General features: G+C 41.1%; 2 protein-coding genes across 2 annotated transcripts; one reads left to right on the forward strand and one right to left on the reverse strand.

The window, feature by feature from the left end:
- Window positions 1–138: 138 nt before the first annotated feature.
- Window positions 139–7,812, forward strand: kcnv2a (potassium channel, subfamily V, member 2a). Its single transcript, XM_025909214.1, has 11 exons — window positions 139–443; window positions 1,293–1,430; window positions 2,396–2,574; window positions 2,686–2,869; window positions 3,905–4,096; window positions 4,175–4,429; window positions 4,515–4,631; window positions 4,714–4,839; window positions 5,242–5,436; window positions 5,572–5,713; window positions 5,844–7,812. The coding sequence occupies exons 1-11, from the start codon at window positions 306–308 to the stop codon at window positions 5,870–5,872; spliced, it is 1,695 nt and encodes a 564-aa protein (XP_025764999.1). The 5' UTR covers window positions 139–305; the 3' UTR covers window positions 5,873–7,812.
- On the reverse strand, window positions 7,471–18,746 carry pum3 (pumilio RNA-binding family member 3). Its single transcript, XM_005470475.4, has 18 exons — window positions 18,484–18,746; window positions 17,101–17,185; window positions 16,831–17,019; window positions 16,319–16,502; window positions 16,153–16,228; window positions 15,596–15,689; window positions 14,378–14,444; window positions 14,005–14,179; window positions 13,756–13,859; window positions 12,518–12,596; window positions 12,296–12,394; window positions 11,170–11,223; window positions 10,657–10,737; window positions 10,212–10,354; window positions 9,877–10,099; window positions 9,641–9,728; window positions 8,828–8,918; window positions 7,471–8,403 (listed from the first exon to the last, which is right to left on the reverse strand). The coding sequence occupies exons 2-18, from the start codon at window positions 17,171–17,173 to the stop codon at window positions 8,274–8,276; spliced, it is 1,950 nt and encodes a 649-aa protein (XP_005470532.1). The 5' UTR covers window positions 17,174–17,185; window positions 18,484–18,746; the 3' UTR covers window positions 7,471–8,273.
- Window positions 18,747–18,803: the final 57 nt, after the last annotated feature.

The following is an 18,803-nucleotide window of genomic DNA, read 5'->3' on the forward strand; positions in this document are numbered from 1 at the left end:
ATCATCACATTTATGACCCCAATTTACCAGATTTGTAAAGTTCCGTGAAAGTGGGAGGAGAGTGAGAGCGTGAGAGATCAGGAGATGGACAGAAGAGGATAATAGTATTTAAAACTTTAAGCACCCGGATCATCTCAGTCAGCAGCATTAGGCGAGGAGAATCACTTCCCCCATCACTCTGAGTGTGATATCTCTCTGTCAGCTGCGTGCATGTGTGTGAACAGTATGATTTCTTTATTACTGCATGTGTCTGTGAATGCGACGTGTCTCTGTGCAGTTTACACTTAACACTTAAAGCAGCGATCATGTTTAACCACCTCAGAGCTCGAAGCAGGAGTTTATTCTCCAGCTACAAGCCCGGCAGCCGGACTCAAGAGGTCAAAGAAACGGTGGAACACCTGGACTTGATCAGCGCCTTCGTTAAACCATGGAACTCCATGCAGGTCAGTCACTCGGTCCATTTGGGATTGATTTGATTTGATGGAGCTATTTTTAAAAAATAGATTTGAGCTATACCTTTGGCTTTTGGTTAATTTTTGTATAGATTCAACAAGTTCAGTGAGGCTGAGACAGCTTCCAAGGTTTTTACAGGTGCTGTGTTTTTTCAGCATTGAACAACATTCTAGTGCTCAAGCTAAGACTCAAATATAAGATAAAGTAGGATGCATGGATGGATAGATATGGAGAGGTAGATGGGTACTTTATTGATCCCACAGGGGAAATTGTCATCTCACAGCAGCAGGATAACGAATAAAAATAGTACAGTCTACTATAAACAACAAATCAACAGCAACATTAAAGTAAAACTGGAACTTAAATATACAGATGTGGAGCTCTTCAGTGAAATCTTTGGCAAGGATGCCAAACAGGAAGTGGAAATGGACTTGGTGTTCCATCTGCCTTAAGCACTGTTTTCCTGAAATCCACAGCCAGTTCAGAATCTTCAATTTAAATTTGCTGAAGTACTCAAAGCAAACTCCACACAGAAGACTGTAGATGACCAGGTGAACTGGGATCCTTCTTGCTATGATGTGAGGCAGTAATGCTATTTAGTGAACCACCATGCCACTTATTTATCTCACAAGTTTGGAAAGTCATCTGTCACTGCAACCAATAAGGTAAAAATGACACAAAAGATACTACTGTACACCTAGTTTGGTGTATAGTAGAGCAAAAAGAACCCTAATTGGAACTTTGATGAGCAAACACATTACTACTGTTTTACTATGATCATATCTAAGCTGATATTTTTCAGTTTTTCTGTTCCTTTTGTGTTTTGTTATATTTTGAAGGACCTTGGTAGAGACATCTACGATATTTATGCCGAGTATGAAAACGAGGAGGTGGAGGATCGATTGCCAGTGTCTCCCTCCCGCCTGCTGAATTCTCCAACCAAACACTTCATTCTCAACATCAATGTTGGAGGAACGGTAACTCCACTTCACTTTTGCATAAATGCTAATATTTTTATTTTACTGTTAGAAAGACTGAACCTGACACTTATTAACAAGCAGCAGAAGAGGCACTTGTTCATCATTATCAGACTGTGAGCTGCATATCTGTCACAGGCGTCTTGCTCAGATGTTACTGCTGACCCCGTGGAATCAGTGGTTCTGATCCAATCCCATAGAAACTTACAGATTTAGGAGGTCTCCTCTGAGTTCACTCTGACTTTTTCCAGTGACTACCCAAAGCTCGCAGTCATCAGAGAGTGTTAAAACCAAAGACTGTATATAAAAGATGGATCTAGCCCCCATGATATCATCCGCTGGTTTCCAAATCTGCATTTTGAAGACTCATCCTTAGTCTTTGGGCCACCAGTGGAGTGCTGTCTTATCAGCAGATTACAGCACACAGTAGAGCATCAGAGAAATAAAATACTAGATTTTTGTTGACTAGAACAACGGCGTAGCCTGCTTAGATGATCTCTACATGCATGTCTCGTTTGGTAAAGATGAGGTGTAGCAGCCAGCTCCATATCGCTACTATTCAGATGGATGAAGTACAGAAAAAAATTGACCCTCACAGAAGGGAGGAAGAGAAAAATGATATTTTGTACCAAATGATAAACATGCTTTATAATGCTGTAACGTTGAGCATTTTTTATATGAAGCCTGTGGGGATGGGACTCCCTGTAAGTGGTTACTAGAGGAACTTCGGTTTGAAAGTTGAAGAGCTGCAAATATCGCCACCTACAGGCCACCAAACAAAGCTACTATAAGTTTTACAACTGTGCTAGTTGTGAGCAATGAATAAGAACTGGATTTTTTAACTGGTTTTGTACATGCATGTTTTTTGTGATATTAGTGTTTTGTAATTGTAATGAAATTTTTTTCCATGTTTTTTCAAATGTCTATGCTAAAGAGAAGAGATTCATTCTCTTTTTATTTCTCAGGTGTATCACCTACCTTACAGGTTAGCCGCCAGGTATCCGAAGACTCGGATTGGTCGCTTGGCCACATACACAGACCACAGCAGGAAGCTGGACCTCTGTGATGACTACGTCGTCCAGCGCAACGAGTTCTTCTTTGACCGCGACCCAACAATTTTCCACAACATCTTTAATTTCTACAGGTGACATAAAACACGTGAGGTTATAAGTCAACACAGGGACACTTTAATCTCCTTTGTGATATCTTGGAATGATCATGGATGCTGTTTTCCTGTCTCTCTCCTCTCTGTCAGAACTGGAGTGTTGTGGATTAAAGACGAGCTGTGTCCCCGAAACTTCCTGGAGGAGATAAACTACTGGGGCGTCAGAATCAAAAACAGCCAGCGCTGCTGCCGCATCTCCTTTGAAGAGAGGCAGGACGAGCTGAACGAGCAGCTGAAAATACAGAAGCAGTTGATCACAGAGATGGGTGCTCTGGTGAGTAATGTCATACTTTTTCTGCATTTTTACTTAAATTGTGTGTAATAAATAAACATTATTGTGCTCAAGTTCACCTCAGTTTAATAGACTTTAATAGGCTTTGCATGATTCACAGTTCACAATATTCATCTTATACCCCACCATAGTGCAGGCGCTCAGTTCACCATCTGTCTGAAACAAGCTTTATAGCTCCCTGTCTCTTTCCTTTAAACCATTTTTCTTCTGATTGGCTGCCCCTCATAAATAAATATTTTGAACTACAGGTGGGTGGAGCTTTTTTCATGGATGCTAAATGTTGGAGGAGCAAATAGGAAAAGTAGCTTTTATATGATTTTTTTTATTTTTATATTTTTTAAAAATAAGTGCAAGCTCTCATGTCAGGATCCCTCATGTTTATCTTGTGACCCTTTTTGGGATTTCCGTCTTTAAATTTAATACACACATATATGTTGCCATGGCCATATTTGCAGTCCTCACAGCCTAGAAAAGTTAGACCCTTCTCCGTAAGAAGTGGATAATCCACAGGACACAGGAGGCGGTTTGTAATCAGTGACTTTATTTATTTTACCACCAGTTCGACTCCATATGTTTAACAGTGCTGCAAAATACAATGTCATGGGTTCATCACCTGCTGCTGCCTCATTGGTTCAGCAGTTATTTTTTTAACTCTGATTTGGCAGTAATCTGCTGGCTGACTCTGAGTCTGTTTGACCTACATTATAAATCACCGCTCCGCTCTGCTGTCTTGACAGATGGGGAGAAGAGAATAAGCTTTTCCTTGGCACAGATTTATACAGATGTTTCCATTACAGTTTGCTGTGCCAGTTTTTTTACTTTAATTCAAGCGCGTTTCAGCTTTGTGACTTGTGTTGATATTTGATTTGTCTAGTTTTGTCCTCAATGAAAAATAAGATGTTTTTATACCGCCTATTTTTCTGGTTGTTTCTAGTGAGCATCAAGTTTGACTCCCCTCTAAAAAACAAATAAAAAATGCTGTTTTTATGCTGTTGCTGATGCATTTCCATCCTGCAGGTAGAAACCGAGGAGAATGAGGTGTTATTTAACGGCATGGCCTTTGGGCAGACCCGGAGGAAAATCTGGAACCTAATGGAGATGCCGTTCTCCTCGATCACAGCCAAGCTAGTGGCAGTCGCATCCTCCATGTTTGTGCTGGTGTCGCTGGTCGCTATGACCCTCAACACCGTGGAGGAGATGCAGTACAAGGTGTCTATAACACTAAAACCATGACTGATCCTTTATTGTTTCAGAACAGAAGCTGTAACTTTATATTCTCTGTTCTAGACGCCATCAGGTGAGCCCAGCGGCAGGTTCTACGGCGAGTACGTCGAGACGTTATGCATCACCTTTTTCACCCTGGAGTACCTGCTGCGCCTGATCTCCACCCCTGACCTGAAGTGTTTTGGACGCAGCATGCTGAACACAGTTGATCTGATCGCTATCCTGCCGCACTACTTGCAGATGATCCTGGAATGCTTTGAGGACAAGGACATCCATGTGCACTCTGGAGACATTGAGACAGTAGCACGTGTCGGGAAGGTAAAGAAAAGACGGGAGTTGTTGTTGTTAAACTTTAAGTATGGTGGTCTTATCCATGTTTAATAGTTTTTTTCCCTCTCTGTAGGTTGGGCAGGTTCTGAGGATCATGCGTCTGATGAGAATCTTCAGGATCTTGAAGCTGGCTCGTCACTCAACGGGCCTCAGAGCCTTTGGCTTCACGCTGAGACAGTGCTACCAGCAGGTCAGGGTTTATCTGCAGGTTGAGAGAAATATGAAGAAAGTGTTTAACAAAATGCTGAAATTGCTCTAAAATATTTCTCCAGGTGGGATGTTTGCTGCTCTTTATCGGCATGGGAATCTTCATGTTTTCAGCCATGGTGTACACAGTGGAGCACGATAGCTACAACACCAACTTCACCTCCATGCCACACGCATGGTGGTGGGCTGCTGTGAGTCGACACACAAATACACACCAACAATTTTGTTACGTACACTTGTTCAACTGCTCATTAATGCAAATAAATGGTGGAACAGGAGAGTTGCATCAGGGATGTAAGTCCAACAAATCTGATGCTATCATCTTAATATTGACCAAAATCTCTGAGAAATGTTTCCAGCAACTTGTTGAATCTTTGCCAATTAAGGCAAGCAAGGTGTATTTTTTGTATGGTTGTCACAGAATCCCCAAAGACACCATTTTAGAACCAGTGTTTTAGATACAACATAACACTGTATACAAGTAAGTGTTTGTGTGGTGGGAAAAAAGAAAGAAATGTTTCAGTAAATCCTACTTAAAGTCATTCAAGCTCTACCTTTGAATCTTTAGAGTTATTGTCTCTTTCACCCCTCAGGTGAGTATTTCCACAGTGGGCTATGGTGACATGTACCCAGAGACCAACCTTGGACGTATTTTTGCCTTCGCCTGCATCTCCTTTGGCATCATTCTCAATGGCATGCCCATCTCCGTCCTCTACAATAAGTTCTCTGATTATTACGCCAAGCTCAAGGCCCACGAGTACACTACTGTGACCAAGGCTCGTGGGAAGGTGGGCTTTGCCAGGAGGGCAGCAAAGAAGTTCTCAGAGTTCTGTGATGACACCATTCACCAAAAGTGATGACAGTACCTTGTAGAAGTTGTAAGAGAAGAATTAAAATCCTGAAACATGTGTTTGTGACATCAGGTTCCTGATCACACATACTGCACAGTACCTGAAATTTCCATAACAACTAGACTCTATCTGGATGAGCTGCTGGATGGTGAGATGCTGCTGGAAACTTCCTCCACCAACAACACTTTTCTGATATCAGTTAGAGGGTGCACAGGTAAATAGACACCAGGAATTGTACTTGTCATTCTACCTCTTTTTTCAGGTTATTCAGTTATTTTTACAACTTGTTCTCACAATGTTCAGAGCAATATTATTGTTCATAATAGAACTATTTGACTGTTCAGATGCTAGCACCGGTGGAAGTGGAAACTAATGTGGCAAGAGACATTTCAGTGAAACAGCTTCCAGCAGTCAAACTTGAGGACTTTCTGGCCACTGAATTGACAAACCTGTTTATTTATGCAAATTTTCATCCATCCTCCCATTATACATGATGTAATCCTGCCCATTAAAAAAACAAACAACAAACAACAAAAAAAACACAGGTGGTTTGGTTACTATGCTCTTGCTCTGTTGTGCTACCTGCACCTATTGGCTTTGCAGTGCAAACCTTTGGGGGTGCACAACCTTAACAGATAACCATGGTCCTGATAAACTGGCTTAGTTGGTTTTTAATGCAACACTACTTCTTCTTACTAGGTCATGCTCTCCTGGCTGCAGTTTTTAAATTTCTTTTTCTGTATGTAAACTTAGATTATTTAGAAATTGAATAAAAACTCACATTTCTAAATGATCTGATGTCAGTCTCAATTTTATGTTTCAGCTTTGTGAGCTGGGTAGCAACAAAAATTCAGGTTATAGGCAAGAAGTACCGATCCTGGACAAGCCCCCAAATTTATTGTTAACCAAGGTTTAAATACCTTTTGTAGAGGAATATCTGCCTCTGTTCATGAACACTCCCACAAATGCTCCTGGTCACATTGATGTATCCCAGGTCTCAACCCTCACCAGCAATGATCCTTGGCACAAAAGTCAACAGTTAGTTTTACACAGAAGGGATTTCAAATGATCAGGACAGGACTTCTAGAGAGTGACCCAAACTGAAAGCAGCACTGGAAGCAGTTCAGTGGTGCAAAAGGAGATAACCTTGAAGGAGGGCTGTGGCCAAATTTATATGTAGTATCACTTTTGCTTATTATTGTTGTACAAGTTTTTGTTTTTTTGTAATTGCAATTCCCATTCTTGAAGTAAAAAAAAAAAAGTCCTCTGAATTAAAGGTGTTTATTTATTCCAAACCTGTCTGTGGTGAAGCTGTTAAAGCCTCCATCCACAACATGGGACCAGATAACATTGAAACATCCGACATCTGGACAGAGCCTGAGAGACCTGTTTATCTGCCCCATGAGTCTCTGTAAGAATAAAACTGTTTCTCATTATCTTGTCTTCAACAGTTTGTGTACAGAAATTGCTATCCTCAAAATATTAACTGCATCTCTGGAGCCAACAACTTTTATAAAATATCAGATTTTTTTGAAGCAATTTCTTTTTTCAAATGGCGAAAAGAAGGATTGAGCCAGGTTCCTTCACAGGAAAGCAACATTAAAAAAAACAGTGATGTAGTCAAATTACATGCATAACACTGTCAAAGAGGACCTGTTAAATTCATTTCCGCCTCCATATTTTTATTCTTGGGTTCTACAGGAGTGGCTTTGCATGATTCAGAGTTCAAAATTATTTATCTCACAGGTATTACCAGTCTATTTACCATGAGCACCAACCACTGGAACAATATCTATGGCAGAAATGTGACAGGTCCTTCAGCTCACTGAAATCAACCAACATTTTAAAGTCTACTTTAACTATGCTTGTTGATTACTTGCTTGCTCACACTCATATTTGGAGTTCTGTGTCACCATCACATAAATAAATCTCTTATTTAAAAAAAAAAAATCATAATTCACGTTATGATAATTCTCACAATAGTCTTTATTTTGCAAACACATAAACTTTGTAGCTGATGCTTACAACATATAAAATCTTACAAAACAAATCTGAAGGCTGACCAAATGAATCCTAGTTCACACAACTTACCAAAAAACTTGGGGCTTTGTCATGTTAATGCACATGGTTTTACTTTTCTGTGCTTTCAATGACCTGCAGAGTGTTGGACTGAACACAGATTTTAAACTCAAGTCAATTGGAGAGACCCCAAGCATAAAATAAGCAGGATTTTCTCTTATAATTACAGTAAGTATAAGAGACCTCTCTGTTCATTTCTTGAAGATCTTGTCATGATTCATTCAGTCATGCTAAGCTCATCAATCACAGACAGAGGCCGTTTCCCATTCACTAATCAGCTCTGTATCTAAACGTTTTAGCTTCTGTCCATGAAACCCATCACTTCATCCAGATTTGTTTAGTTCAAGCTTTAATGTAAATGATGAAGTGCTGAGTTTCAAAGACAGTAATGGACTCGAAACTGATTATCTGAGAATTTGTGTGTGCTGTCCGTTGACTTTTGAACTGCCAGCTGTTCGTCCATGTTTGTAATCTGTTTTCTTGTAGCGGTGACCATTTTTCCAAACACTTTTCCTTATTTCCCAGATTCCAAACAAATTCCCATCCACTGTAATTACATATCAGTGTGTCAGGTTGTATCCACTTCCTGAAAAATGTTCCCATTTGCTGCTTCAATTGCTCGCAGTCATGCAGGTGTTGGTGCCATAGAGGCAGCGATGGGTTAAAAATCAGCAGTTTGTTTGGAAGAGAAAGGTCTACTTGTTCAGATTCTCCAGCAGGATTTCCACGCCTTTGTTGTTGCTGATGCTGCTGAGCTCCGACCTGATGGACTGCAGTGCCGCCTTCACCTCCGCAGCAACAGACTTGTCACAGCTGTTCAGCAAACTGCAAAGAGAAAAAAAACCCAAAACTTTAATTTACAAAAAAAGAGGGCAAATGGTTTCTTTGTGATAAGAGTCGCCCCCTGCTGGTCCGTAGAACAAATGCATGGTTATCTTCAGTTTAAAACCAGCTGGAAGTGCCATGTTTCCCTGGTTCTTTGAGCATGTTTTAAAATCACTATCGATTATCTGCTCTTACTTTTAGATTTTTATGCTCTTGATAGATTTTTAATTACCATTTTATCATCAGGTTATTTTGTGCTATAGATGAGTCATGTGATGTTTGACATTATGATACCCCTCATCCCTGACTGGGGTTTTAGTTGTTGTCCAGCCAGCTAATAAAAAGACTGACTGAGCTGAACTTCAGTTGTTATACAGCCCTCAAGAAACATCCTCTGAAGTGATAGAAATGTTTGTTCACCGACCTGCAGAGCACCATGGCTCCTCTGTTGACTTTGGCCCAGCTCTTCATCTTATTTGTTCCTACTGTGTCCACCAGGATCCTCCCAAATCGCTCTGAGAGGGTAAAACAGACAGGCAGAGATGAACAAGACAGAGACAAGAGATAACAAGATATATAGTTTCCACTTTCTAGCTCTGATGTGAAGTGATTTTCCTGCAGGTATGTAGGAGTATTGCAGTTTGTGGTGAACTCTGTGGTTCTGTTGTTCAGCTCAGCAGAGACACACTCCAAAGTTGTGTTTGGCTTTTAGTCCACTGAATACCACCTGTCTGCCTCCAGTGTATTCATGTTTTTAAAAAGTTCACTTCTCTCTTTTGATCCATAGCTATAACTGACTAAAGCCTCAATCGGGTTAGAGGGGACAGGCGCTAAGCTGTTTTCACATGTGGCCATTAACTTTTGGAGACATTGCTCTAGAGAGGTGCCAATGAGAACACAATGTCCAGCTCAGTTGAATCATGCATTAGCTGGTCTTTAACCTGGCGGTTTGCAAGAAGTGTGACAGCTGCTGCTTCCAAGCAGGTGCCATGTGTCCTGCCTGCTTGTCTAAACAACGCAAAGTGTTTCCAGCATTGTGAACACATCTGAACCCAGCCTGATTCCCCTGCAAATGTCTGGAGTTTGTGTGAAAATAACACAAGCTAATGTAAGAAACCCACTTAAACAGGTTTTTTTTAAATGCTCAGCACACTGTCAGAAATGACCTTAAATCAGATATGAATTCAACAACATTCTTATTAAAACCAGTTTACTGTGTGTGTCAGTGTGTCCTTACCTTCCTTGCCGGCCTCTGCCAGCGTGACGTCCTGCTCTATGAGCCACTTCAGCACCAGGTGTCCTGCTGGATGCTCTGCCATGTGAAGCTACAGAGGGCACAAAGAGCACAGCACATCAAAGTCACCATCAAAGCTTCTTTTAGTGAATATCCAAGTTAAAAAAATCCTTTCATATTCATATTTGTTGTTTAAATGTTGACACTTTTGTGCTTGGTTTCTAACTGCTGTCACACACCTCGCCTTTAATCCCTCCTGGCACCAGCTCCTGATTGGCCAGCTGAGCCACAGCCATCATGGCGGGCCGCAGGTCCCCACAAGCAGACGCCAAGATGTCGCTGATGGTGACGCTGGTCGCCTTGTCTATCGCCATGGCAGCTGCGTTGTTGCACAGGTACTCCAGCAGAGGTGGGGAGACAACCTCCAGCAGCTCCTTCCTCCGAGTTGCTTTGTCCTTTTTACTGAACAGAGCAGAAACATGTGACGTTCACTCCATCTCAGACTTTTATATGTCAGCATTACTATTTATCTTTACTTTCTTGGATTAAACAAAACCGTCCATATTGCTGTTACCTGTGTGCGTTTCCGTCTCCCTGCTCCAACACCTTGATGATCTCCGGCAGCAGGTGAGCCGGGTCTCTGGGGCTCAGCAGGTACACCAGAACCTTTTTACCGTACTTGTTACCTACGACCTCATCCAGAGATTCTAGGATCTCCTGGAAAGGTGGGACACAAAGGAGGTTTTAATGGGGATACTTCTTAAACATGTCATGCTTTGCACTCTTTCCCCTCCCAGTCAGGACCATATGAGTCCAGGAACCATCCTAGTCTGAAGCTAAGGTTTCTTTTGCTGAGGCAGTGCGTGTCTGCCCTCCTTCCTGTTCAGACAGACTTGCACTTTGGCTCAGGCCACTCACAGTCATTTTTCTCTGCACTCTCTAGTCAGTTTACAGATTCCTGCTGGGCTCCAAAAACATTTGAGTCTGCATACCAATGAAGTATTTTGCATTTGACTTACTGAGAGCACGGCCTGTTTGACCAGCTTGGTGTCGTCCACACAGTCGAATATGGCCAAAAGAACCAGGTGAGCAAACTCCCCCTGTGGATAAATACATATATCAGTCCACACTCTTACTCACTCTGAGGAATTTTCATTTCTGAACAATGCAACTTTAAAGAGATATAATAACCAGGTGCTATTTTCTAGTTTTGAACAATTGTGCACATAACAAGCTGTCTTAGACATTTTAGAAGATACATCAAGAACCGAGAATCTCATCACAAAACTTCTGAAACACTGACAGAAATCCACAAGAAAAATAAGACTAATGAGACGTAGAAGTGGAGGTGAGAATATAAAGTAAAGCAGTGATTATTTTTTGGCAGAGATAAAACCATGAAGCTGTTTTACACTACACTAAAACATCCAAACTGATTATACCACACTTTAATTGACCTGCAGACATGCATGTGTTAACATATAAACTTAGCTTTTGGTTTAATCAATCAACACGTGATTTAATGAACTCACCATGGCAAACTTCACCATGTAGGTCTTCATAGTTTTTATGATGACTTTTCGGTCCTGAAACAAAAAATAAAACAATGACTTTACGAAGCAGACTGTTCCATTTCCTGCCAGTCATCGACATCAGTTACATAAATATTAAGTTTGGATGGTGCCAATCTAAAGATTATGGGGAACTGAAGAAGCTTTAAGTGCAGCTGGCATGTTGGGAAATAATTACGATCATCCATCTTCTGCCACTTGACCAGAATGTGGTTCAAGCAGAGAAGCCCAGAACTTCGTCTTCCAGCTGATGTGGTGGGAAAAGCAGCCATTCCAAGCCGGCTGAGAGTACAATCCCTCTGGTGTATCCTGGGTCTGCCCCAGGACATCCAGGAAGCCTCCATCAGGAATCCTAATCAGATGCATGAATCACCTCAACTAGCTTCTTTCAATGAATAAAGCTCTACTCTGAGCTCACCCCTATTCTAATGAAGAACAGGCCATCTTGCATCTTCCAGAGGAAACTCATTTCCATTCATTTTTTGGGTTCTACCCAGAACTTGAGGGTAAGAGTGTAGATGCACCACTGAACTGACAGCTTCACTTTTACGCTCAGCTCCGCCTTCACCACAAGAGATCAACACAGCGTCCACATCACTGCTGACACCGCAGAAGAAAATATCTTTGATCACCACAACATCAGTTTACCCTGGCTTGTGGTACATGGAATAATTCTGATAATGTAGGTAATAATAAAAAAAACTTTCAGCCTAACCTTTATTTTATAGCGGTCACAGTGGATGGACCTGCAACCCTTTTACCCTGTTACCTGTACTCGCTTACTCCTCCTGCTAACCTCAGGGATGGATAAATAAGCACAGGTGATTACTTGAGGTCATTTATGCCACCGATTTTAAACTGGGTACTAGAGACTTTTTATGCAAACAAAATCCAATCAGGCTCTCTCTTCGTGTATTTTGAGCCCAAAAGTTTGTTTTTGAGCAGAATAAGTAAGAGCGCTGCTTCCTTTTTTAAATAACTCCCATGGAGGAAAAAAGAAAAGAGTGAAGGCTGCTTCTCAAATGTCTGTAACAACAGAACTCCTGTATGTGCATGTGAAGCTGTTGCAAGTTGAGCGTGTGCACACCTTGGCCGTGCCGTGCCACAAGCAGTTCATCGCCACTCGAGCTCCGTCGTGAGTGTGGGCCATGTAGACGACCGACTGTCTGATGGACTCGATCATCTCCTGCTCGCATCGCAACAAACACAGAGCAAGGAGAAACAATTATTATTCCATTTTTAGTTCTGGTGCAGCAGCGATATTCAGCTTCTGTTCTTTAATACATGGAAACTTTAAAAAGAGGCTCACCGTTCTCTGTTTCTCAGGAGCACACTGGAAGAAATCCAGGAAGACTTTGTGGACCAGAGAGTGTTTGATCACTTGTTCCCTGAAATACGAAAAAGAGTCCAAGTGATTAACAAAACATCCAGATAAAATAACATATAAATAGAATTTCAATGGAGCAACTGCAGTTTTTGGCACTTCCACTTAAGATTCATTTTTCATCATTCCATTTGACCCATACAGCAAGCCTGGCATACGACCTCACTTCCTGTTTGACAGCTTTGCAGCCGATTTCAGTTAAACATATCTGAAATCCATCTGATAGCTTCTGTGAGCTTTGGTCTGAAGATTAAAAAGTTTGGACAGAATATTTGTGCCTTTCCAAAAGAGGTTAAACCTTTAACCTTTAATTTCTAATGGTAGAAAATCCACAGTGGTGCCAGCTGATGTAGGCCACTCTCACCTAGGACTAAACCAGTGCTTCATTTTTCAAAACTGGGGCCTATGATTCAAACACGTAAAATCACCTCCCTCTTCCACCCATATGCACGACGTGCAAACTTTGAGTGAAAAGAATGACAGTAACTTAGGTGTAAATCAGGGGTCTCCAGCACCAAAGAGCCATTTTAGCCCCTCAGGCTGAATACTGGGAGAAAAAGAGTCGTGTGTCTGTGGTGGTCTGTGGTCCAGCCCTGAACATAAAATAAAACTATATCTAAAACTAAAAACTAAACTATAACTAAAATACCAAATCTGACCTAAAACTATTTTACAAATGCGTACATCCAAACCTGAAAGAGTTCAGCTCAAGAATCCAAAAATTCTGACTTTCAAAAACCTTTGTGTGCGTACAAATGTCTAAAACAGCTTGTAACATCTCTCTCGCTCACTTACAAAACCTCAAATACGTGTGGACGAATCAACTTCAAGATTTTATTTGTAACTTTTAAGTTCATTAGTGAAATTTTATAACTTTAACTTTCTTTTAGGTTTTAATTCATCTAAAACAATTATATTCAGACGAGAAAAGTGACTCAAACCAAATCAAAGTTTCCACATCAGCTCAGATTTGTTCTCATCTTTAGGAAAAACATTTTAAACATTGTTTTTATTGACTCTTTTGCCATTTTACCTCAACTTAATGTGAACTGCTTTATTCATTAGTTTAACAAAAACTGAAACCTTTAACTAAATTCTGTCAGAAAACATTTGCAAATGACTTCATAATCAAACTTCGCAGGTGATTCTTTTTCTGGTCTTACTTCTGGGCCATGGGTGTGAGAACCTGCTTCATCTCATCGATGATGTTGTTCAGCTTGTCCGGGTTCGTCCTCACAACTTTCTCAAGGGTGTTGAACTCATACGACTGGACACGGACAAAGAAACGCACACCAGCAATGAATAAACGCACCTTTTAAAAATAATAATCACAATAGTGGTCGGTGTGTTTGTCTGCCCTCTGGTGGCGCTGATATAAAACAATATTTTCGAGCCTTTGTGTGTGTGTTTACCTTGCAGACAGTGTAGGTGTTGCCGTACAGCTCATCTGTGAGCATGAGCCTCTGTGCGAGCACCGCTTTGTCATTGTACGCATACTCGATGATGGATGAGGCAGCGGCGTGCCGGAGCATCTGTCGCACATGGCCTTTAAACCTGTTAATCACTGCTGCCACCAGCTCCTTGTTCCTGTGGGGGAAGTAAAGACATAAATAATAAATATGCCTAAAATAACACTTATCTACTGCAGAACTTCATTGTAGCTGCTGAGCAGTTTATTCTGTCATATTTAGCTGAATTCATTTAAACTGACTGAACAACATAATAGAAACACCTGTTTCAAGAGGCATCTGCAGAAAGGGGAAAAAACCCTCTAAGCTGACTCACCCGTACATCAGCAGCTTTTTCACCACATGTCTGCCGTACTGTGACTTGCTCAAACTCAGGATGTCATCTGTTAAAAGAAAACAAGGACACGACGTATAACTGGATCTTTATATATCTACTTACGTCTCATTTATTAAATTTCTATGTTAAACGGAAAATGTGCTGCCTATTCATGAGGTGTTTGGAAAAATGTGGTGGTTTCAGTATCAACCAGCATGACTTTGGCGCTGATAGACTTCTGATGGTTTTGATAAATGACAAAAATGTAAATTTTCTGGGGAGAAGTAGCAGTGAAAACCCACTCGACCCAAAAATCATTCGTCAACAGTAAAGTTATCAGGGCCGTTTCTGCATGAGTATTGAAAAGGTCCAAAGGAACCTCACTAGAATTCTAATATTTTTAACCAGTTTTGCTGGTTTGGAGTCCCATTTACTCAAACATATAAGACATTTTCCCCATTCATCCATCCTTTTCCGCTTATCCTTATCAGGGCTGCGGGAGGGCTGAAGCCTATCCCAGGCTATCCCAGACAAGAGGCACAGGTACACCCTGGACAGCTCGGCAGTCTGTCACAGGGCTAACAGAGAAAGACAAACAACCATTCACACATTCAGTCACACCTATGGCCAATAGGAAATCAGCAATTAACCTAACCCTGCTAAATACATGTCTTTGGACTGTGGGAAGAAGTTGGAGTAAACAGAGAGAACCCACGCAAGCACAGAAAGAACATGCAAAGCTCCACAGAGAAAGTCCCAATAGTGGTCCTAGGGACAATTTTGTTCACCAAAATGTCAGAAAAAACAGGAAAACTCCATAAAAACCAAAACCCCCTCACACCCGTTATGTCAGCATAAAAATGAACGTACATTGCTCGTGCGCGTCAGTCATTTCTCAGATTCTGGATGGCTAAAGCGCCATGTGTGGACAACTTGTGATTTCCCTTTCTTGCTAAAAGCCTCTTTGCCACTTCTAAAATTTCTTCTGTGCAAGAATAAAAAGTTAAAACAAAAAAGAGAAAAGGGAAAACTATGCACTATCACAGTAAAATCCAGAACTGCTAAATGCCCACAGCCCATTCTGTCTGTATTTGGGATATTTTCTAGATGTCACCTTTGAATGTAGTTTAACTGGTGATGAAAAAGCTCAGAATTTGACGAAACTCACAGACAGACTGTAACACTTGCAAAGACAGTAGATGAAACTTTGATCCTCACCTTTGAGCTCCTCAAACACTTCCTGCCTCTGCTCGTGGTTGCTGAACTGAATGTAACACTGCAGCACTCGCACGGCGTCGTGAGCAAACGCCATCTGGGGGAAAGAGAGCACAGTAACGTAACAATCCGAATTATTCCATAAAATAAAGACAAAATCCAAGAATCTGCTGGTTTTCTTTTGTTTTTATGATGTTTTGTGTTCCATGTGTCCACTTTTAAGCTTGTTTACTTGCTGAGTCAACTGCAGACATGATAATCAATCCTAAGAGAATATGACCCTAACTATATTTTAAAAAGGTACATCTTAATGGGAGCCTATCCCGTTTGTTTTTGTTTTCTGTCATATATGATTAGGCTAGTGTATGTACAAGTAATCCCTGTGAGCCAAATGATCAGGATTCAGGAAGGTTTTTTTCCCACTCTTGGCTCTGTATGATGTCAACAAGAGTGGATGTCCATTATATGGTCATCTGAGGATGGGTTCATTTTAAAGAAAAGTTAGACAGGTTTAAAAATAAAAAAAATCCAAATGTGCAGTTTCTAACAAACAGACGAACCTGTTTGACTTTTCCATGGATCAGGTCTCGGAGCTCTCTCAGCAGTTTCTTCTTCAGGTCTTTCTCGCAGTTCTTCCTGTTGACACAAACATCCGATACTGAACCAACCGCAGCAACACAAACGACGGCCTTGTCTCCAACCCTGTGAGTCTGTGTGTACATGTACCTCCTGAGGTCTCCCCACATATGTTTGGACTGATTGATGATCTCGAACATGTCCTTCCTCTCAGCTTCCTGTCGGCTCCTCTTCAGGTCCTTCTTTCTCTGTTGCCTGTTCTTCTTCAGCTCCTCCTTTGTGAGCTTCTCATTTGGCTTAAACCCACCTTTCTTCACCTTCTTAGCCACAGGACCTGATCTCACACAAAAGAGGAAACAGAACTTTTGCTTTTGAAGGCCGTCCTCTAACAGAAAGTCTCTCAGGAGGAGCCGAAAACAGAATCAGTGATTTAGAGCAGAATGTGTCGTTTCAGCAGCCAGACTATCCACGCTGTAGCACATAGAGTCCGTCTCATGTATTTATTTATTTTTACTCTAAAACTAAAAAGCAGTGAGCTGATAACGTGCTGTATATGTGCAGAATGTATGTGTGTTAATTATGCTCAGTTCATGATATACAACCAACTCCAGTGTCTACAGGCAGTGTCAGATTTGGTCTGGAAAGAGAAGATATTTCCTCACCTTCACCCTCTCCTCCTTCATCTTTAGCATCTGTCAGTTTCCTCTTTCCTCCTTTAGAGAAAGAAAACTTTGTTTCTCTCTTGCCACCATCCCGGCCCTTCCCCGGTCGGCTCTTCCTCTCTGCGTTGTTGTACTGTTTGAAGGGCTTTTTGCTGCCTGGTTTTCCACCAAATTTGGTCCCTGTGGAATCTGGGCAAAATGAGACAACCCAATCACAAAACTGGTTTGATGTGATGAAGCGTGGAAGCATTGTTGTAAAAGATGCTTTACCTTTTCCTTTTCCTTTCTGCATGAACTTCTTCCCATTTTTAGGAGAAAAAGGTTTTTTTGATTGAGTTTCCATCCTAATGTGTGTCTGAAAGAGAAAGTGAGACAAGAGTAGGAAGATTAACAAGTCACATACACGCAGGTGACAAATCAAAGTAGAAAAAAAAAAGGATGGAACGCCAATCTCCCACAAGCGGTTATCTGGGTTGAAATTTGTTGGCTATGGCTAGCATGTGATCAATATATCTTTCATACTCATCAAACCACTGAGTGACCGCTCATGCTGTCACACTCAGGCTGTATACAACAAGAGGCTTAGCAGGCACCACAATCCTTCACTGTGTGCAGCAAAGTGATGATGACATTTTCTATCCATCACTTACTGCGAGTACAGTGTACTTTGCTGTGATCTGCAGGAGAAGCAGCACTAGAGCTGGTGATAATAACAGACTCTACGAACTGGAATCAGGAAGACTGGTTCTGTGATTGCAACTGATGAGAACTAAAAACTGCTATGCTATCACCCTCTATAACGCAATATATCTGAAGCACCTGACAGGTGTTGATAATAATAATAAATATTAGTAGTATCTGATCATTATTTAAACTGCTTTAACAAATAACCAAATATGGGAAAAATAAAGTATTCCTTATCATCTTACCGAGGCAGTGAGAAGCTTTGTTGGACTGGGCGAAAGTGTCTGACGATAATGTTTCTCTGATTCTAATTGGATTTAAGTTATGAGCTATTGAAGCTTTCTGCAAAGCAATAAATGTAGGTGTGAAGTTCAAAAGTGCCTTCATCTGACAATACAATCATTGTACCAGACGACAATACAAGTGGGGGGGGGGGGGGGGGGGTCCCAATTTTGGCTTTAGAAACATTGACCTGGCCTTTTAGCTTCAGAATAAAAATAAACAGAAAGCCGAGCTTCTGAGACAAGAACACAGTTTTTTCAAAACCTTCTCCACGTCTCACATTTAGGACATCAGAAGTAGATTCATGTGGATTTTAGAAGACTTTCAGATGGGAACTTTCCCTGTGATACACTTACTGGCTCTGCCAACTATTTTATTCCTCACTTTGTAAATTATTAAGGCGTTAATCTAGAACCACAGACAAGAAACTACACCAAGCCTTTTTTCTTCCCGTGCTGTTAATGACGACACTCTGCTTAAATTTTAGTTTTAATGAACCACTTTTCCATCAGTTATAACAGTTTTAAAGTGTGTTTTCGATCCATAAAGCGCTTCTGGTGCTTTTACCCAAGCTACTTAGCAAATAACATAAATAACACAAGTTAGCAACTGTTATTACGCAAATAAAAATAGCATTTTGTTATAACATAACGACGTAAACATGATTTTTTCGAGCAGTTAACTCACATTTCAGATGCACACGCTACCTCAGCTCCGTCCCATGTGTTCTATAACCGACACGGTTTACGGTACAAAGCGTCCAATCAAACTTAAACTCCACTGCCGTAAAACGTTGGTTGTTGCGACAATTCATTATCGCCAAAAAACGCCGCACCGATAAATTTATTAGTTTCAGCTACCAATATTTAACACTTTAATTGGTTGTGCAGTTCCAAAGTGTACCGACAAAAAGTGAACTTCTTTCTTTCGATTTGTGGAGCTCGGAGCCACTATAACGCGGCCATGTTTGTTTACAGACTGTGATTTAAAGGGGCAGACCTCGTTAC

Source organism: Oreochromis niloticus, linkage group LG7, assembly GCF_001858045.2.
Source record: "Oreochromis niloticus isolate F11D_XX linkage group LG7, O_niloticus_UMD_NMBU, whole genome shotgun sequence".
Classification (NCBI taxonomy): Eukaryota; Metazoa; Chordata; class Actinopteri; order Cichliformes; family Cichlidae; genus Oreochromis; species Oreochromis niloticus.